At 36.3% G+C, this 13405-nt stretch overlaps 1 protein-coding gene across 10 annotated transcripts in view; it reads left to right on the plus strand.

Moving 5' to 3' along the window:
• Positions 1-13405, plus strand: part of TIA1 (TIA1 cytotoxic granule associated RNA binding protein) — a gene marked incomplete at both ends in the record, with an annotated part of 58240 nt that overhangs the window by 16751 nt on the left and 28084 nt on the right. For 4 of the 10 annotated variants that reach the window (XM_079721055.1, XM_079721059.1, XM_079721057.1 and 1 more), the window contains 6 exons: positions 5774-5882; positions 6274-6369; positions 6475-6559; positions 7017-7140; positions 8757-8902; positions 9822-11002. In XM_079721055.1, the coding sequence (XP_079577181.1) occupies positions 5774-5882; positions 6274-6369; positions 6475-6559; positions 7017-7140; positions 8757-8902; positions 9822-9948 (687 nt within the window). Of the gene's footprint in view, positions 1-5773; positions 5883-6273; positions 6370-6474; positions 6560-7016; positions 7141-8756; positions 8903-9821; positions 11003-13405 lie in introns of those variants that run through there. The other 6 variants (XM_079721051.1, XM_079721056.1, XM_079721062.1 and 3 more) reach the window with 5 other exon arrangements.

Genomic DNA, 13405 nt, shown 5'->3' on the forward strand with positions numbered 1-13405 from the left:
TAAGAGTAAAGGATAAAAATATTCATTTTGTTTCAATTGTTAATCATTTTCCTCATCTGCCATTCGTTCATTTCACTGATAATTAATACCCTTACTAGAGGATATCTTTTTTCTCCTGTTTGGTCATTTAATCAGCATTTATTTAGCACCTGATGCATGCAAACTACTGATAAAATGTTTTCAGAATGTAGAAAGTAGAGTTGTTTAAATCATCAGCCAAAGTTAGATATTGACTATCTCATTTATATATTTAATTCATTATGTCCCTGTTTTACATTCCCATGGTAATTCAAAAGTAGCTAATAAAATGTTCCAATGGGTGGGAACTTTTCTTAAAATTGTATATTAATGTGAAAATGTCTCATCATTTCCTTCATTCAGTAAACATTACTGAACATGAATTTGCATGGACTTGAAATTTCTGGGTTTTGCAGAGAAAAGGAAGGATAGCGCATTTTGTCAAATGAGAGGTGAAAGGGTATAAAGAAGGAAAAGGCTCATATGTAGTGTGATGGCTGGATAAAATCTTTGGTATGTTCTCCATACAATATAATACTGTGCTGTTGTTTACAAAAAAGAAAATGAATGAGGAAGCTCTGTAAGTACCGGTTATGGAAAGACTTCCATGGTAAATTGTCAGGTGAAAAAGCTCTTTTGTGTAAAAAAGAAGGGTGTGTGTGTGTGTGTGTGTGTGTGTGTGTATGTGTGTGTGTGTGTGTGTGTGTGTGTGTGATTTCTTTTCCCCCTTCAGGGATAACAAGAAACTTGTAGGGTTTCCTGTTTGGAGGGTAGGTAATGAGAGTTAGGCAGATGGGCAGCAGGGCAGGAGGCTTCTATCTGTATTGTACTGTTTGAAGTTTGAACCTTATAAATATTTACAGATTCAAATAAATAATTTTTTTAGTGTGATAACTCAAGGTTCCAAACAATTAAATGCAGAGATAATCACATTTCTAAAAATATAGGGATGGATGGTAGGAGAATTTAATGCACTAATCTTGGAATATACACTAAGGTTTCATTAACCTTAGATTTTATTGTATTGCCTCTATGTTACGGCTGTTGTTTGCCAACGATTACTACAAAAATATTGTACTTTCTGTGTAAGAGTACCTTAGAATGAGCCACTGAAATTTTTGATAATATAAAATGTATTTTAGAAAGGATTTTCTTACTTTAGTAAATGGAGTATTTGAAATAGATATCATTTCTTGATGACTTCAGGTCAAATTTATGAGCATCATTCTGAGTCTTTTAAAAATACACCGATAAAAAAAAAAATACACCCGTTCGCAGTTACGCCAAATAGTGTCAAATTGTCTTGTTTTTTTCTAGTTCCTCTGTCTGCTTACTTTGAAACTGTTTGGTTATTCCTCCCTATGAACTCTTACTATCCAGATACTTGGTATAGCAGCCAGCTTGCAACCATTTTGCCCCAAATTTACTTTTCAAATAAAAAAATCTGCCCTAAAAATGTTTACATGGCTTGTAAGTTAAAGCAAAAGAGGGTAGAATGCACTGTAATGGTATGTCCGCTGTTTGCACAGTAACATCATATCTTGCAATCACATTGTTTAAATGTATAGCTATCATCTTCCTCTCATGAAGTGAAAATGTCTTCTAAGAAGTAGGTTAGCCTAAGAGGTCAGGAAAAATCTGTATATTAGAAGAAAAGTTGCACATGGTAAAGCATGTTGAGAGGTGAAGGGGTAAAATCTCCGTCATGTATGTGTCCCATCTACCAAGTATAAGATGAGGTAAGGAAATAAAAACTATGAGAATGTAGCTGGTTCTCAAAGCTTTACTGTTAATCACAGCATAATATTTAGGAAAGGTAGAAAAATACCTCATACAATGGATTGATAGCCACAATTAGTATGAGTTCCTTAAAGGATTGATAAATAGGATATTAGTGTCTTGTGCTACTTGGGGAAATAGGTTGAGGGCTTTGGGTTGACTAAGAGCTCATTTTTTCCATTTGAGATGATGGAATATATACCCTTGCTATATGAAAGTCACTATTTAATGCATATTTAGTATGAAAGTTAGATAGCAAACGATGTCTGTGTGTGGCCTCTGGAGTTAACCATAGATGGATTGTAATCCTGACAATCATCATATGATAGGTGTAACTTTGAGTAAGTGATTTAATGTGATCTTCCCAAATTTATATTTCAGTTTCTGTACATTTGGGATATGTGATTGGCAGGCATTCTCAGTGCCACAGCACTGACTGAAATTACCCCTGGCTCCCTTGCCTCTTCCTGTGTTGTGTGTGCTAGGCAAACTCCAGTACTGGTTGAACATAGCCTCTCTGCCTACTCTGAAGTAATTGAGTATTGCTAGAGAAAAACTGAGTCAGTGTTTTGCTTCTAATTTAATGGTCACACATTAGATGAGTACATGTTACTGTCTTTGCAAACCTGTGTTTCTCTAGTAAATTTGATTTCCTGTTCTTTGATAACTATTTCATGCCTCCTCATTTCTCCTCGTATATTCCTCACTCTTTTCTCCATCAACACCCTGAGCTTCAGCTGAGAAAACAGAAGCTAGCATACAGGAATTCCCTGAGCTTTCAGCCACCAAACCTACATTAAATGCACTCACCTCCTCCCTCTTCCTCCTGTTACAGTGGAGGAAAGGTCCTGTAAAAGACCAAATCACTTAGGATTGGGTTCCCACCACTCCATCCTTTTTAAGGGCTTTGATCACGTGGTTATTCTGTTTTTTTCCCCGACTGAAGCTTTATTGAGATATAATGCACATACCGTAAAATCCACTCATTAAAGGTATATGACTCATTGGATTTTGGACTATTCACAGTTATGCAGCTATCACCACCATTTTAGAATATTTTCATGACCCTGAAAAGAAACTACGTACTCATTAGCAGTCACTGGCTTTTTTCTTCTACACCCTCTCCCCTCAGCCTTGAGCAACTATTAAATCTACCTTCTGTCTCTTTAGATTTCCCTGTTCCAAACATTTTTTATAAATGGAATTGTATAATATGTGCTCTGCTTGTTCTTTTGTCCTGTGTCATCAGTCTTTCCCTCTTCAATGAATCGTTCCCATCAACCAAAAAACATGTCTCTTAATAAACTTAACTCCATATCCCTTCCTTATCTGCATCCCTATTTCTCTTAATAATTCAGAATCCAACTTCTCAAAAGAGTTGTTTGCATATTCTTCCACTTCTTTGTCTCCCACTCACAATACACATACACCCCACAGAAAAAATTTTCCCTCTTCTGTGAGCAAGTAATTGTATTTGTTTTCTAGGGCTGCTGTATCAAAGTAGCTGAATGACTTAAAACAACAAAAATGTATTCTTTCAAAGTTCTGGAGGATAGAAATCCAAAATCAAGTTGTCATCATGGCCATGTTCCATCAGAAGACTGTGGAAGAATCCTTCTTTCCCTCTTCTTAGTTTCTGGTGGTGACTGGCAGTCTTGGTATCCTTGGCTTGTGGCTGCATCACTCCAGTCTCTGCCTTGGTCTTCACACGGCCTTCTTCCCTCTGTATGTGTCCACGTTAGCTTCTCCTCTTCTTACAACGGCCCTTCTTAAAAGGGCCCACCCTAATTTGTATTGACCTCATCTTAACTAATACATCTGCAAAGACCCTATTTCCAAATAAGGTCACATTCACAGTTATGGGGCAGGGTAGATAGGACTTCATATAAATTTAAGAGACACAGTTCAACCCACAACAGTAATTAAACATCGTATGGAGTTTGTTAGTGTGGTAAGCAATATTTGTTTCTTTTTTAAGAATATGCATTTCCTTTTTATGTGTCTCAAGAACAGCTTTTAGTTTGACTGTTCTTTTGTGCTAATTTAAGCTGACATTTGACATATGCAAACCAAAGCTGAACCCCATCTACTTTTCACTGTACTTTTTTTTTTAATAAGTTTATTTATTTTTTTGTATATTTATTTACTTTTGGCTGCGTTGGGTCTTCGTTGCTGTGTGCGGGCTTTCTCCAGTTGCAGTGAGCGGGGGCTACTCTTCGTTGCAGTGCACGGGCTTTTCATTGTGGTGGCTTCTCTTGTTGCAGAGCATGGGCTGTGGGTGCGCGGGCTCAGTAGTTGTGGCTCACGGGCTCTAGGCATGCAGGCTCTAGAGTGCAGCCTCAGTAGTTGTGGTGCACGGGCTTAGTTGCTCCGTGGCATGTGGGATCTTCCCGGACCAGGGCTCGAACCCATGTCCCCTGCATTGGCAGGCAGATTCTTAACCACTGCACCACCAGGGAAGTCCCTTTTAGTCTACTCTTAAGCTGGCGTTTGTTCTTACTCTATACCAGCACTGCCCTTTTCAAGTTCACCTCTTGACTTCTGCTTGCTTGACTCTGACAGTAGATTTTTGACGGTTTCTTCCTTCATCACTGGCTATTCCTTCTTCGTCACCTTAGCTAGTGATCTCTCCTTTACCCAGATTTCAGATTTTGCTGTTTTTCAGGGCTCTATCCCAGCATGCTTTCTTTTCTCTCTGGTCTTTCTTCATGACTCTGAATCTTATATCTCCAGCTCCGTTTACTTCACACTAACAAATGGTCTTCATTTAGATGTCTTACAGATATATCAAACTTAATGTGTCTTAAATCGTCTTTGTTTCTTCCTCAAACTTGTTGCCCTCCTCCCTCCCAGGCTTCTCATTTCCATTAATGCTAGCACTATCCTCCCTACTGCCCAGGCAAAACCTAGGAATTATCTTTGATTCCTCCCCTTTGACTTACTGTGCACATCCCTCCCCACCAATTCTCTTGACTCTTCCTTTAGATTACATCCACTGCTACTGCAATAGTCCTGGTCACTGACTGTTTTTTTAATCTGGATATTGCATTAGTCTCATAAAGTGTCTTTTTCCTTTTACTATCTCCCAAACTGTTCTCCTTCTTAAAACATAAGAACGGCCTTCTTAAAACATAAATCGGATCATGATAATCTTTCCTAAAATAATCAGTTTTTTCCTTTGGCAGTTTTCCTTTTTTGCACACTAGATTCCAGTAAAACTAGTCATCTTTCTCATGCTTCTTTAAGATGCGTACCAAACACTTTCCTGCCTTAACACACCTTGCAGTGCTTTTCCCTCTACCAGGAACACCCTGGTGTTTTGACTTTTCTAGCTCCTCTTCCTCTCTATTTCAGCTTAAATGTCATTTCAGAGACCTTCCCTAATCATGCTGCTCTAAAGTAGATTCCCATGCCTGTATGTCAGCATGGGATATTCTCTCTCTCAACCTTTTGTTTCTGTCATGGCATTTACCACAATCTGTAATTACTTTATTTGTCCCCCGCAAAAGAATGTAAGTTCTATGGCAGCAGAGACCATGTCTACCTCATTGACCAACGTTTCCCTAGCACTTAACCTGCTGTCTAGAACATGATAGCTGTTCAGTATTTACTTGTAAGATGACTGAGAAACCAAACACTGTCATTAAAAGCATGCCGGATTGTATAAAGTGCAATTTTCATCCATAATAGTATGAGTTGTTCCATGAACTTTACAATGGCTGCCTCATAAGGGCTTTTGGGCTCGAGTCTTTCAGGTGATTAACATTCCCAAAGTCTGATATCCAAGTAAAAGAAAGACAGTTTAAAAGCACCATTGTGTTTTAGGAAAGCTGTCATATATTGTGTATTTCACAAAGCATTTCATTCAAAAAACATTTGTGAAAAGCAACTATCCTTGAGTTTTCTCTATTGCTAACAATTGTTTAACGTCAACTAATAGTGGCTTCTTTGTCATTTCTAATGTTGTGTGGAACAGGATGCTGAAAACGCCATTCAACAGATGGGTGGCCAGTGGCTTGGTGGAAGACAAATCAGAACTAACTGGGCAACCCGAAAGCCTCCAGCTCCAAAGAGTACATATGAGTGTAGGTGAATTGGAGAAGAAAAGGAAATGTGGAATTTTGGAGGAAAATACACTAGATTTTAAATGTTAGAGCTGTTCCCGGAGACTTATTGCAGAAATAGATGAGAAGCAAATCAAGACTACTGTTCAAAAATGTACTTAGTTTTCATTTTTGTAATTATAAATAATAAATTATATCTCTAATGTCAAGTCTCCTGTTAAATAGAGAATATTGAGTAATTTTTAGACATTCTTGGGGGAGGTTTAATCCTCAATCAAATGTAATATGTATTAAATAAGCATTTTGATCAAGGTAAATATTACCATTACAGTAGTGTAGTTAATGTTGCTTTACTCTTTCTGAATGAACATTTTATTTAATGAATTAAAAATATTAAATTTTTCCCCCCCAGCGAACACCAAACAGCTATCATATGATGAGGTCGTAAATCAGTCTAGTCCAAGCAACTGTACTGTATATTGTGGAGGTGTCACTTCTGGACTAACAGGTATGGGGGCTTTACCTATGTGGCATCTTGAGATTAATTTTTAAACTAAAAGGCTTGGTATTTGTAGGATTTTAATGTGGGTTGTTTTTGTTTTTTGTCTAACAGAACAACTAATGCGTCAGACTTTTTCGCCATTTGGACAAATAATGGAAATTCGAGTCTTTCCAGATAAAGGATATTCTTTTGTTCGGTACGGGTGGTTTTTAAAAAAATGTTTCCCCCCAGATCATTTTTGAACATTTAACTTAGTGGTTTTCTTTAAAATTTACTTTGGTTATAAAGAAATAGAAGTCTCTCTAGTGTTTATCATATTTGCCACTTTTTAAATAGCTCTCTCCTTCCAACACAAGGCAAATAAAACATTCTATTAAAAGAAGTTTCCCCAGAACTATAAGATCTTTGAGGGGGAAAAAAATGAAAATATGCTATTTTATTGATTCTTTTATATTAACTTCCTGTTACACTTCAGGCTCAGTTTGATTTTTAAAAATAGGTTTTATTCATAAGCACTTTATTCATTTTTAACATCTTTATTGGAGTATAATTTCTTTACAGTGTTGTGTTAGTTTCTGCTGTATAATGAAGTGAATCAGCTATATGTATACTAAACAATTTATATTGGTAATTCTTGATATTATTTTCAATAGGTTCAATTCCCATGAAAGTGCAGCACATGCAATTGTTTCTGTTAATGGAACTACCATTGAAGGCCATGTTGTGAAATGCTACTGGGGCAAAGAAACTCTTGATATGATAAATCCCGTGCAACAGGTAAGAAGGTTCTTGACTTTGTAGAGTAATTGCTGGGCTAATAGGTATTTTTAAATGAAATTGTTGATAATCGTCACTAATGCTTCTAGCTAAAATGATAGCATATAAGGGCTCTTCATGTATTATAGTTCCAGAGTAGTGGTACATAGATGCAGGGGTGACATGATGAATGTGACCACCTCAATTGACTCATGCTCACACAGTGGATTTTAAAATGCTGCAACAAACTTAACAGGGTATTAAATTTTTTCTAATACTTAGTAGATTTATTCACATACTATTTGGAGAACTCACAAGCATGGTTTTTTATTATTATTAATTAATTAATTTACTTATTTATCTATCTATCTATCCATCCATCCATCCATCCATTTTTGGCTGCATTGGGTCCTTGTTGCTGCGCGTGGGCTTTCTCTAGTTGCGGCGAGTGGAGGCTACTCTTTGTTGCATGCACAGGCTTCTCACTGCGGTGGCTTCTCATTGCAGAGCATGGGCTCTAGGTGCGGGGGCTTCAGTAGTTGTGGCACATGGGCTCAGTAGTTGTGGCTCACAGGCTCTAGAGTGCAGGCTCACTAGTTGTGGCACATGGGCTTAGTTGCTCCACGGCATGTGGGATCTTCCTGGACCAGAGCTTGAACCCATGTCCCCAGCATTGGCAGGTGGATTCTTAACCACTGCGCCACCAGGGAAGTCCTCACAAGCATGTTTGATTCAGTTGAAACAAAAGCTATGAATATATTTAGGACCTTGGCATTTTCTTCCAGATTTTGCTGCCTTTGTTTTTCCAGGCAGTTCTAGTGGTTCAAACTTGATCCCACAAACATTTCTATGAGGAAATGGAGCATCAAGATAGGAGTAAGAAAATCCTAAACTATATAACTTTCTTAAGTAAACTGAATATAGGAATAAATAGTCTTTATCTTCCCTAGCTAAAGGAAATAGTCATATGGATAATTTACAAAACACCTAAACATTATCCTGAGTTTAATAACCCTAACCCTAACCTACTGCCTTACAAAGAGTATGCCATTTAGAGCATCATTGTAGAGTTAAAGCAGTATAACCTCACTTTTTTTTTATTAGCCGTGACTTTATAAACTTGTCTTTGTCCTTTAGTCTTTTCTTTTTAATATGTATATAAATTTATTTATTTTATTTATTTATTTTTGGTTGTGTTGAGTCTTTGTTGCTGCGCACGGGGTTTCTCTAGTTGCCGCAAGTGGGGGCTATTCTTTGTTGAGGTGCACGGGCTTCTCATTGCGGTGGCTTCTCGTTGCAGAGCACACGCTCTAGGCACTCAGGCTTCAGTAGTTGCAGCACATGGGCTCAGTAGTTGTGGCTCGCAGGCTCTAGAGCACAGGCTCAGTAGTTGTAGCGCCCGGGGCTTAGTTGCTCTGCATCATGTGGGATCTTCCCAGACCAGGGATCGAGCCTGTGTCCCCTGCATTGGCAGGCGGATTCTCAACCACTGCGCCACCAGGGAAGCCCTGTCCTTTAGTTTTAATTGTAATGATGGCCCTATGTGTTATGGCTATGTATTTGTGGTATATTAGGACTGTATATGCACCTATAACTTTAAATAATATTAAATTATCTGTTACAATTTTACTTAATAGCAGAATCAAATTGGATATCCACAGGCTTATGGCCAGTGGGGCCAGTGGTATGGGAATGCACAGCAAATTGGCCAGTATATGCCTAATGGTTGGCAAGTACCTGCATATGGAATGTATGGCCAGCCATGGAACCAGCAGGGATTTAAGTAAGCATACTTGTTCTTTTCCTTTATTATTAGCCTTTGAAAATGTCAAGAACTTGGGAAGAGATTTTAAGTAATTAGTAGGTAATGTGCCTTCTTTCTAAAGCATAGCCTTTGAAAGACTTAGAGAGGTTTTTACTTTATAGTTTTAAGCGTATATCTTTAAAATTTTCCCTAGAAATGTGTTGTCTTGATTTATAACCAGTGTTATGAGAATTTTGGTAATGCTTGGCAATGAATCAACAAATATTTAAGTAAGGAAATAAGAACTTAATAGTTGCTAGGCTTATTGGATAGTTATTTTGATCCTAGTTGCTTTATTCATTATGCTTTTTTTTGTGCAAGAGGGTTTATTCATACATTGTTATATGAAAGCTTCTTTATACATCCTGAATTACAGTTTTACTTAAATTTCTGAAAAACAAACTGGAAATTAAAACCCTTTGCCATTTTTATTAAAAAGAATCTTGTAATGTTGAAAAAATTTATGAGTTTACATATACTAATAATTATCTTAATTTCTCCTTTGAGTAATATAAATGCAAGTCCGTATCATACCAAATGATCACGTTTCCTTCAGGTAGTGACTTGTTCAACATATGTCAAACCCCAGATGGACAGTTTTCTGAGATTAGAGATGAGATTTTCTGAGTTCAAGGGAATAAATGTTTATAGATAAAGGATATTTTCTTAGCTATAATTAAACTAACAGAATTAAACTGTACAAATTAAAGCTGCAAGGATACTTGTTTTTAAAAGAAAAAACCTTTTGCCTTTGCTTTCTCTGGCATAACTATTATTCTTATATTTGGGCTTAAGAAAAAGGATATTTCCCACATACATGTTATTTATTCTTGGCATTACATTTTATTTTAACCAGTGGATTTCCCCTCCCCTCTGCTTCTTTCACATTCTCCACCAGTCAGACACAGTCTTCTGCACCATGGATGGGACCAAATTATGGAGTGCAGCCGCCTCCAGGACAGAATGGCAGCATGATGCCTAATCAGCCTGCAGGGTATCGAGTTGCAGGGTATGAAACCCAGTGAAAAAGGACTCCAGAATCTAAAGCCAGTGGCTTAAGGCTACAGGGAGTGTAGTAAAGCCGTTGTTTACTTAAAGATTTATCAAATCAGTCAGTGCAAATGTCAGATACAATGTATTTATTTAAAAGATTCATTTTTTAATCATGAAATTACTTACCATCCGCATTGTTTTAAAAAGAAACAATATGCTGGATGTCTGCCAATTTTTGCCTTCATTACCTTTTTTGATAAAGTTTCTCAAATCCTTGTTTCAAATACAAATGCAGGGATTGCTGCCGCTTTTTTAAAATTGAGGCAGAAAATTGCACAATGTTGAACTTTTTTCCACTGAAGTAGTGTGCAGTTCTAGTTTGCATTCCTGATATGACTTAAAACATGTAATATAAAGATGTAAAAAAAAAAGAAAAAAGGAAAACCAAAACTGTGCAGAGTCTAGAAGTTCTTTGTAATCTTCAGCTTATGCACAATTCTATTTTAGGTTTTTTTGAAATAAGCATTGTTTGAGCTGTCCCATCTCCACTGTTTTCCCTTTGGGGTTTTTAAATATAAGTTATTAGTTTACATCATTTTTGTATCTACATTTTTTTCACAAATTTGTCTTGCCTTATTAAAGTTCTATAAAATATACTTAAATGGAAAAAAATGATCTTTAGATTGAAAACTTTTCTCAGATGGATTGATAATTGCATTCATCTTGTGTTTTATATGAGAAGGTGCCTCAAGAATTCCCTGTCGAATTTGTTTAAAAGGGTTTTTATCTTCTGCGATGAACTTTGCTGTGTACCAGGAAATATAAAAACAAAAACTTGTTACTAAAGAAAATCTATGAAATGTGATAAGTTCTTATGAACTCATGTTAATTTCATGTGTCAACTTCTACATTTACATGTATCATTTCATTATGTAAAATGTTTTAGCAATTTAATATTTTGCACAGTTAGCAAACTTTGTATGTCATTTCCTCCTTAAAGGCATCATGCAGAGTTGACAGGAGATTTATAAGGTTTTGTTTGCATGTGAATATCAAATACACACTTTGGTAGTCTTTGAATACAAAGTCATCTGCTCTTGTTTTTCAAGAACTTTGAGACACAAAGTTGTATGTAAAGAAATATATTAATTTGCCATATTCTAGTTATATTTACTCAAAAAGAGTAAATCAACTTGATTTTAATATGTACAAATGATAGCTGTGAAACTGTAGAATATCCTTATGTCAGGCTTGGGGTTTCTTGTGAACTCCAAAATTAGCCTGAATGACCAGCCGGGCAAAGCATTTTTTAAATGTTCAGAGGCCAAAAGATAAACAAACAAAAAACCGTGAAATCCTACCTCCTTAAACAGCCTTCAAAGAGGAGAATCCTCAGTGCAATCATTACTTTGATTCTTTTGGTACCTGTTTTCCTGGAGTTCCCAATTTTATTATTTTGGGGTGGCTCCGAGCATTAAGAGGTTTAATCTTTGATGGCATTGTTCTAGTTTTGAAATTTCTAGTATATTTCAGTTTCTTAGAAGAATTGTGGGAGATTTTGTTTTGTTTTGTTTTCAGCGAAAGTCACAAACTCTCCTCTTCTTTGACTCACAAAGGGGAAGGGTCCCCAGTCTACATATTTGGATGCTTGGTTGTTTTTAAGACCAGAGAGCTCCTGGTGTTGTATTTAGGAACAGAAAAGGCCCATGGAATCCTAAGAGTTTCCTGGCCTGTATCCTCCAGGTAGGAGCAGATGGCTCTAAGCTGGTCTCTAAGCCGATATGTCTGTAAACCAGAGCCCAGGAAAGACAGCTCATAAATGTATAATTCTCTGGAGCTCAGTTCTATGCAGTTGTACTGATGTTTCATCAAGTCACTGTGTATTTTCTAAGTGTTGATACATTAAAAGTTGCTTTATGGAAGATGAGTAAATTTTTTAAACACTTGGAAATTTTATTTCCTTGTTAATTAACCTTCTACAGATCAGGGCATGCAACCAAAAGCAGCTTAAATACTCAAAAAATAAAATAACAGGATGCTGTTTTTAGATTCTTCTGGTTTATGTTCCTATTTTAGGACCCTCACTTTTCTCTTATTCAAAAGTATTTTATGTCCTATACATCTGTGGATTGCAGGGTAAATTATTTGGGCATAAATAATCCAAGCAAAAGTATAGTTTTTCTTTCATCTTGACTATCTCAAGAAATAACACTTTTTATTAGCCAATATTTTCTTATTGCACAATTCTAAAATGTACATTGACTACTTTTTGAGAAGAAAGTAGCATTACTCAAAGGCTTATTACTACTGAACAAATTTGCAATTCAGGAACATTGCTAACTTTGCTTTAAATCTTACTCTCAGTGTTAAATCATTTAAAAAATTTACAGTCTAAAAATCATACTGGTATTAGTATCAGGTAAGGAAATTAAAGTTTTTTAAATGGACTCATTCTCTGCAATACGCATTCAGATCTTACTTTAAAATACATCTGGTACTGTAAAGAACCTAAAGTGGTTCACACTTAATGGGTCATTAATCCAGTATTCTTTGCCCTGACTGTTTGGATATTAAAGTTCCTTTATGTTTTCTATAACCTTTGGGATTTTCTTGCAGTGATTATTGTGTGAGAGATTTTTTTTTCTTTTTGGTCTAGTCATATTGTTGTATTCACTCAGGTATTTGTTAGATTTCTTTTTAATCTTATTTCAGAAACCATGGTTTGCATTGGGTTACTGTTTGATACCACAAAGAATTGCTGTAGATTTAACTCACTATGAAATCAGGATCTCATTTTCCTTGTTAATATTCTCTCCCTGTTGAAAATGAGATTCACATTCTAGTTTTATTCTTCTCCTGTTTTGTTCCTGTGCTTACTCAGCTTCCTTTTGTATGTGCTAGAGTTCTATTACTTTTGAGAAGGCGGTTGATAAGGACTAGTTTGCATACACAAAGAGAGTTAAGTTTACCAAGAGCTACAGGGTGCTCTTGAGGTTACAGTTGAATGGGAAAAATAAAATGTGTTTGTAGGAAATAAAGAACAAACCCTTTCAATGAAAGAGTGATGATTTCTAAAAACAAAATCTTTTTATAGGGGGTTGTTACGTTTCTTCCAGTCACTGCATTTTGACTATTTAGAACTTGAAGGACATACCTCCAAAACAACAAATTTTAACTTAAGAGCCTTGATAAAATGTATGTGAGTGTTTCTGAGTTGAATAGGACTTTACACTATGGTCTCTAAAGTTGAAGGCTGAAGTTATTCTGATAGTAATTCACCTAAAAAAGGGAAAAGTAGATTTCTGACTCAGGGTTAATAAGCTCGGGTGAGAGGCTGTGCAGAAAATAGTTATTAAGCAGTTTTATATACCAGATAAATGAGATCCCTAGCTTCTTATTTGTGTTCAGCTCTAGAAAACCAACAGCCACACTTAAACACACCAGGCAAGATTTGGAGGCTCCTACTGTGGAAAACCTAAGCAACTCTTG

The sequence above is a fragment of the Hyperoodon ampullatus genome (genome assembly GCF_949752795.1).
Source record: "Hyperoodon ampullatus genome assembly, chromosome: 15".
NCBI classification, from domain to species: domain Eukaryota; kingdom Metazoa; phylum Chordata; class Mammalia; order Artiodactyla; family Ziphiidae; genus Hyperoodon; species Hyperoodon ampullatus.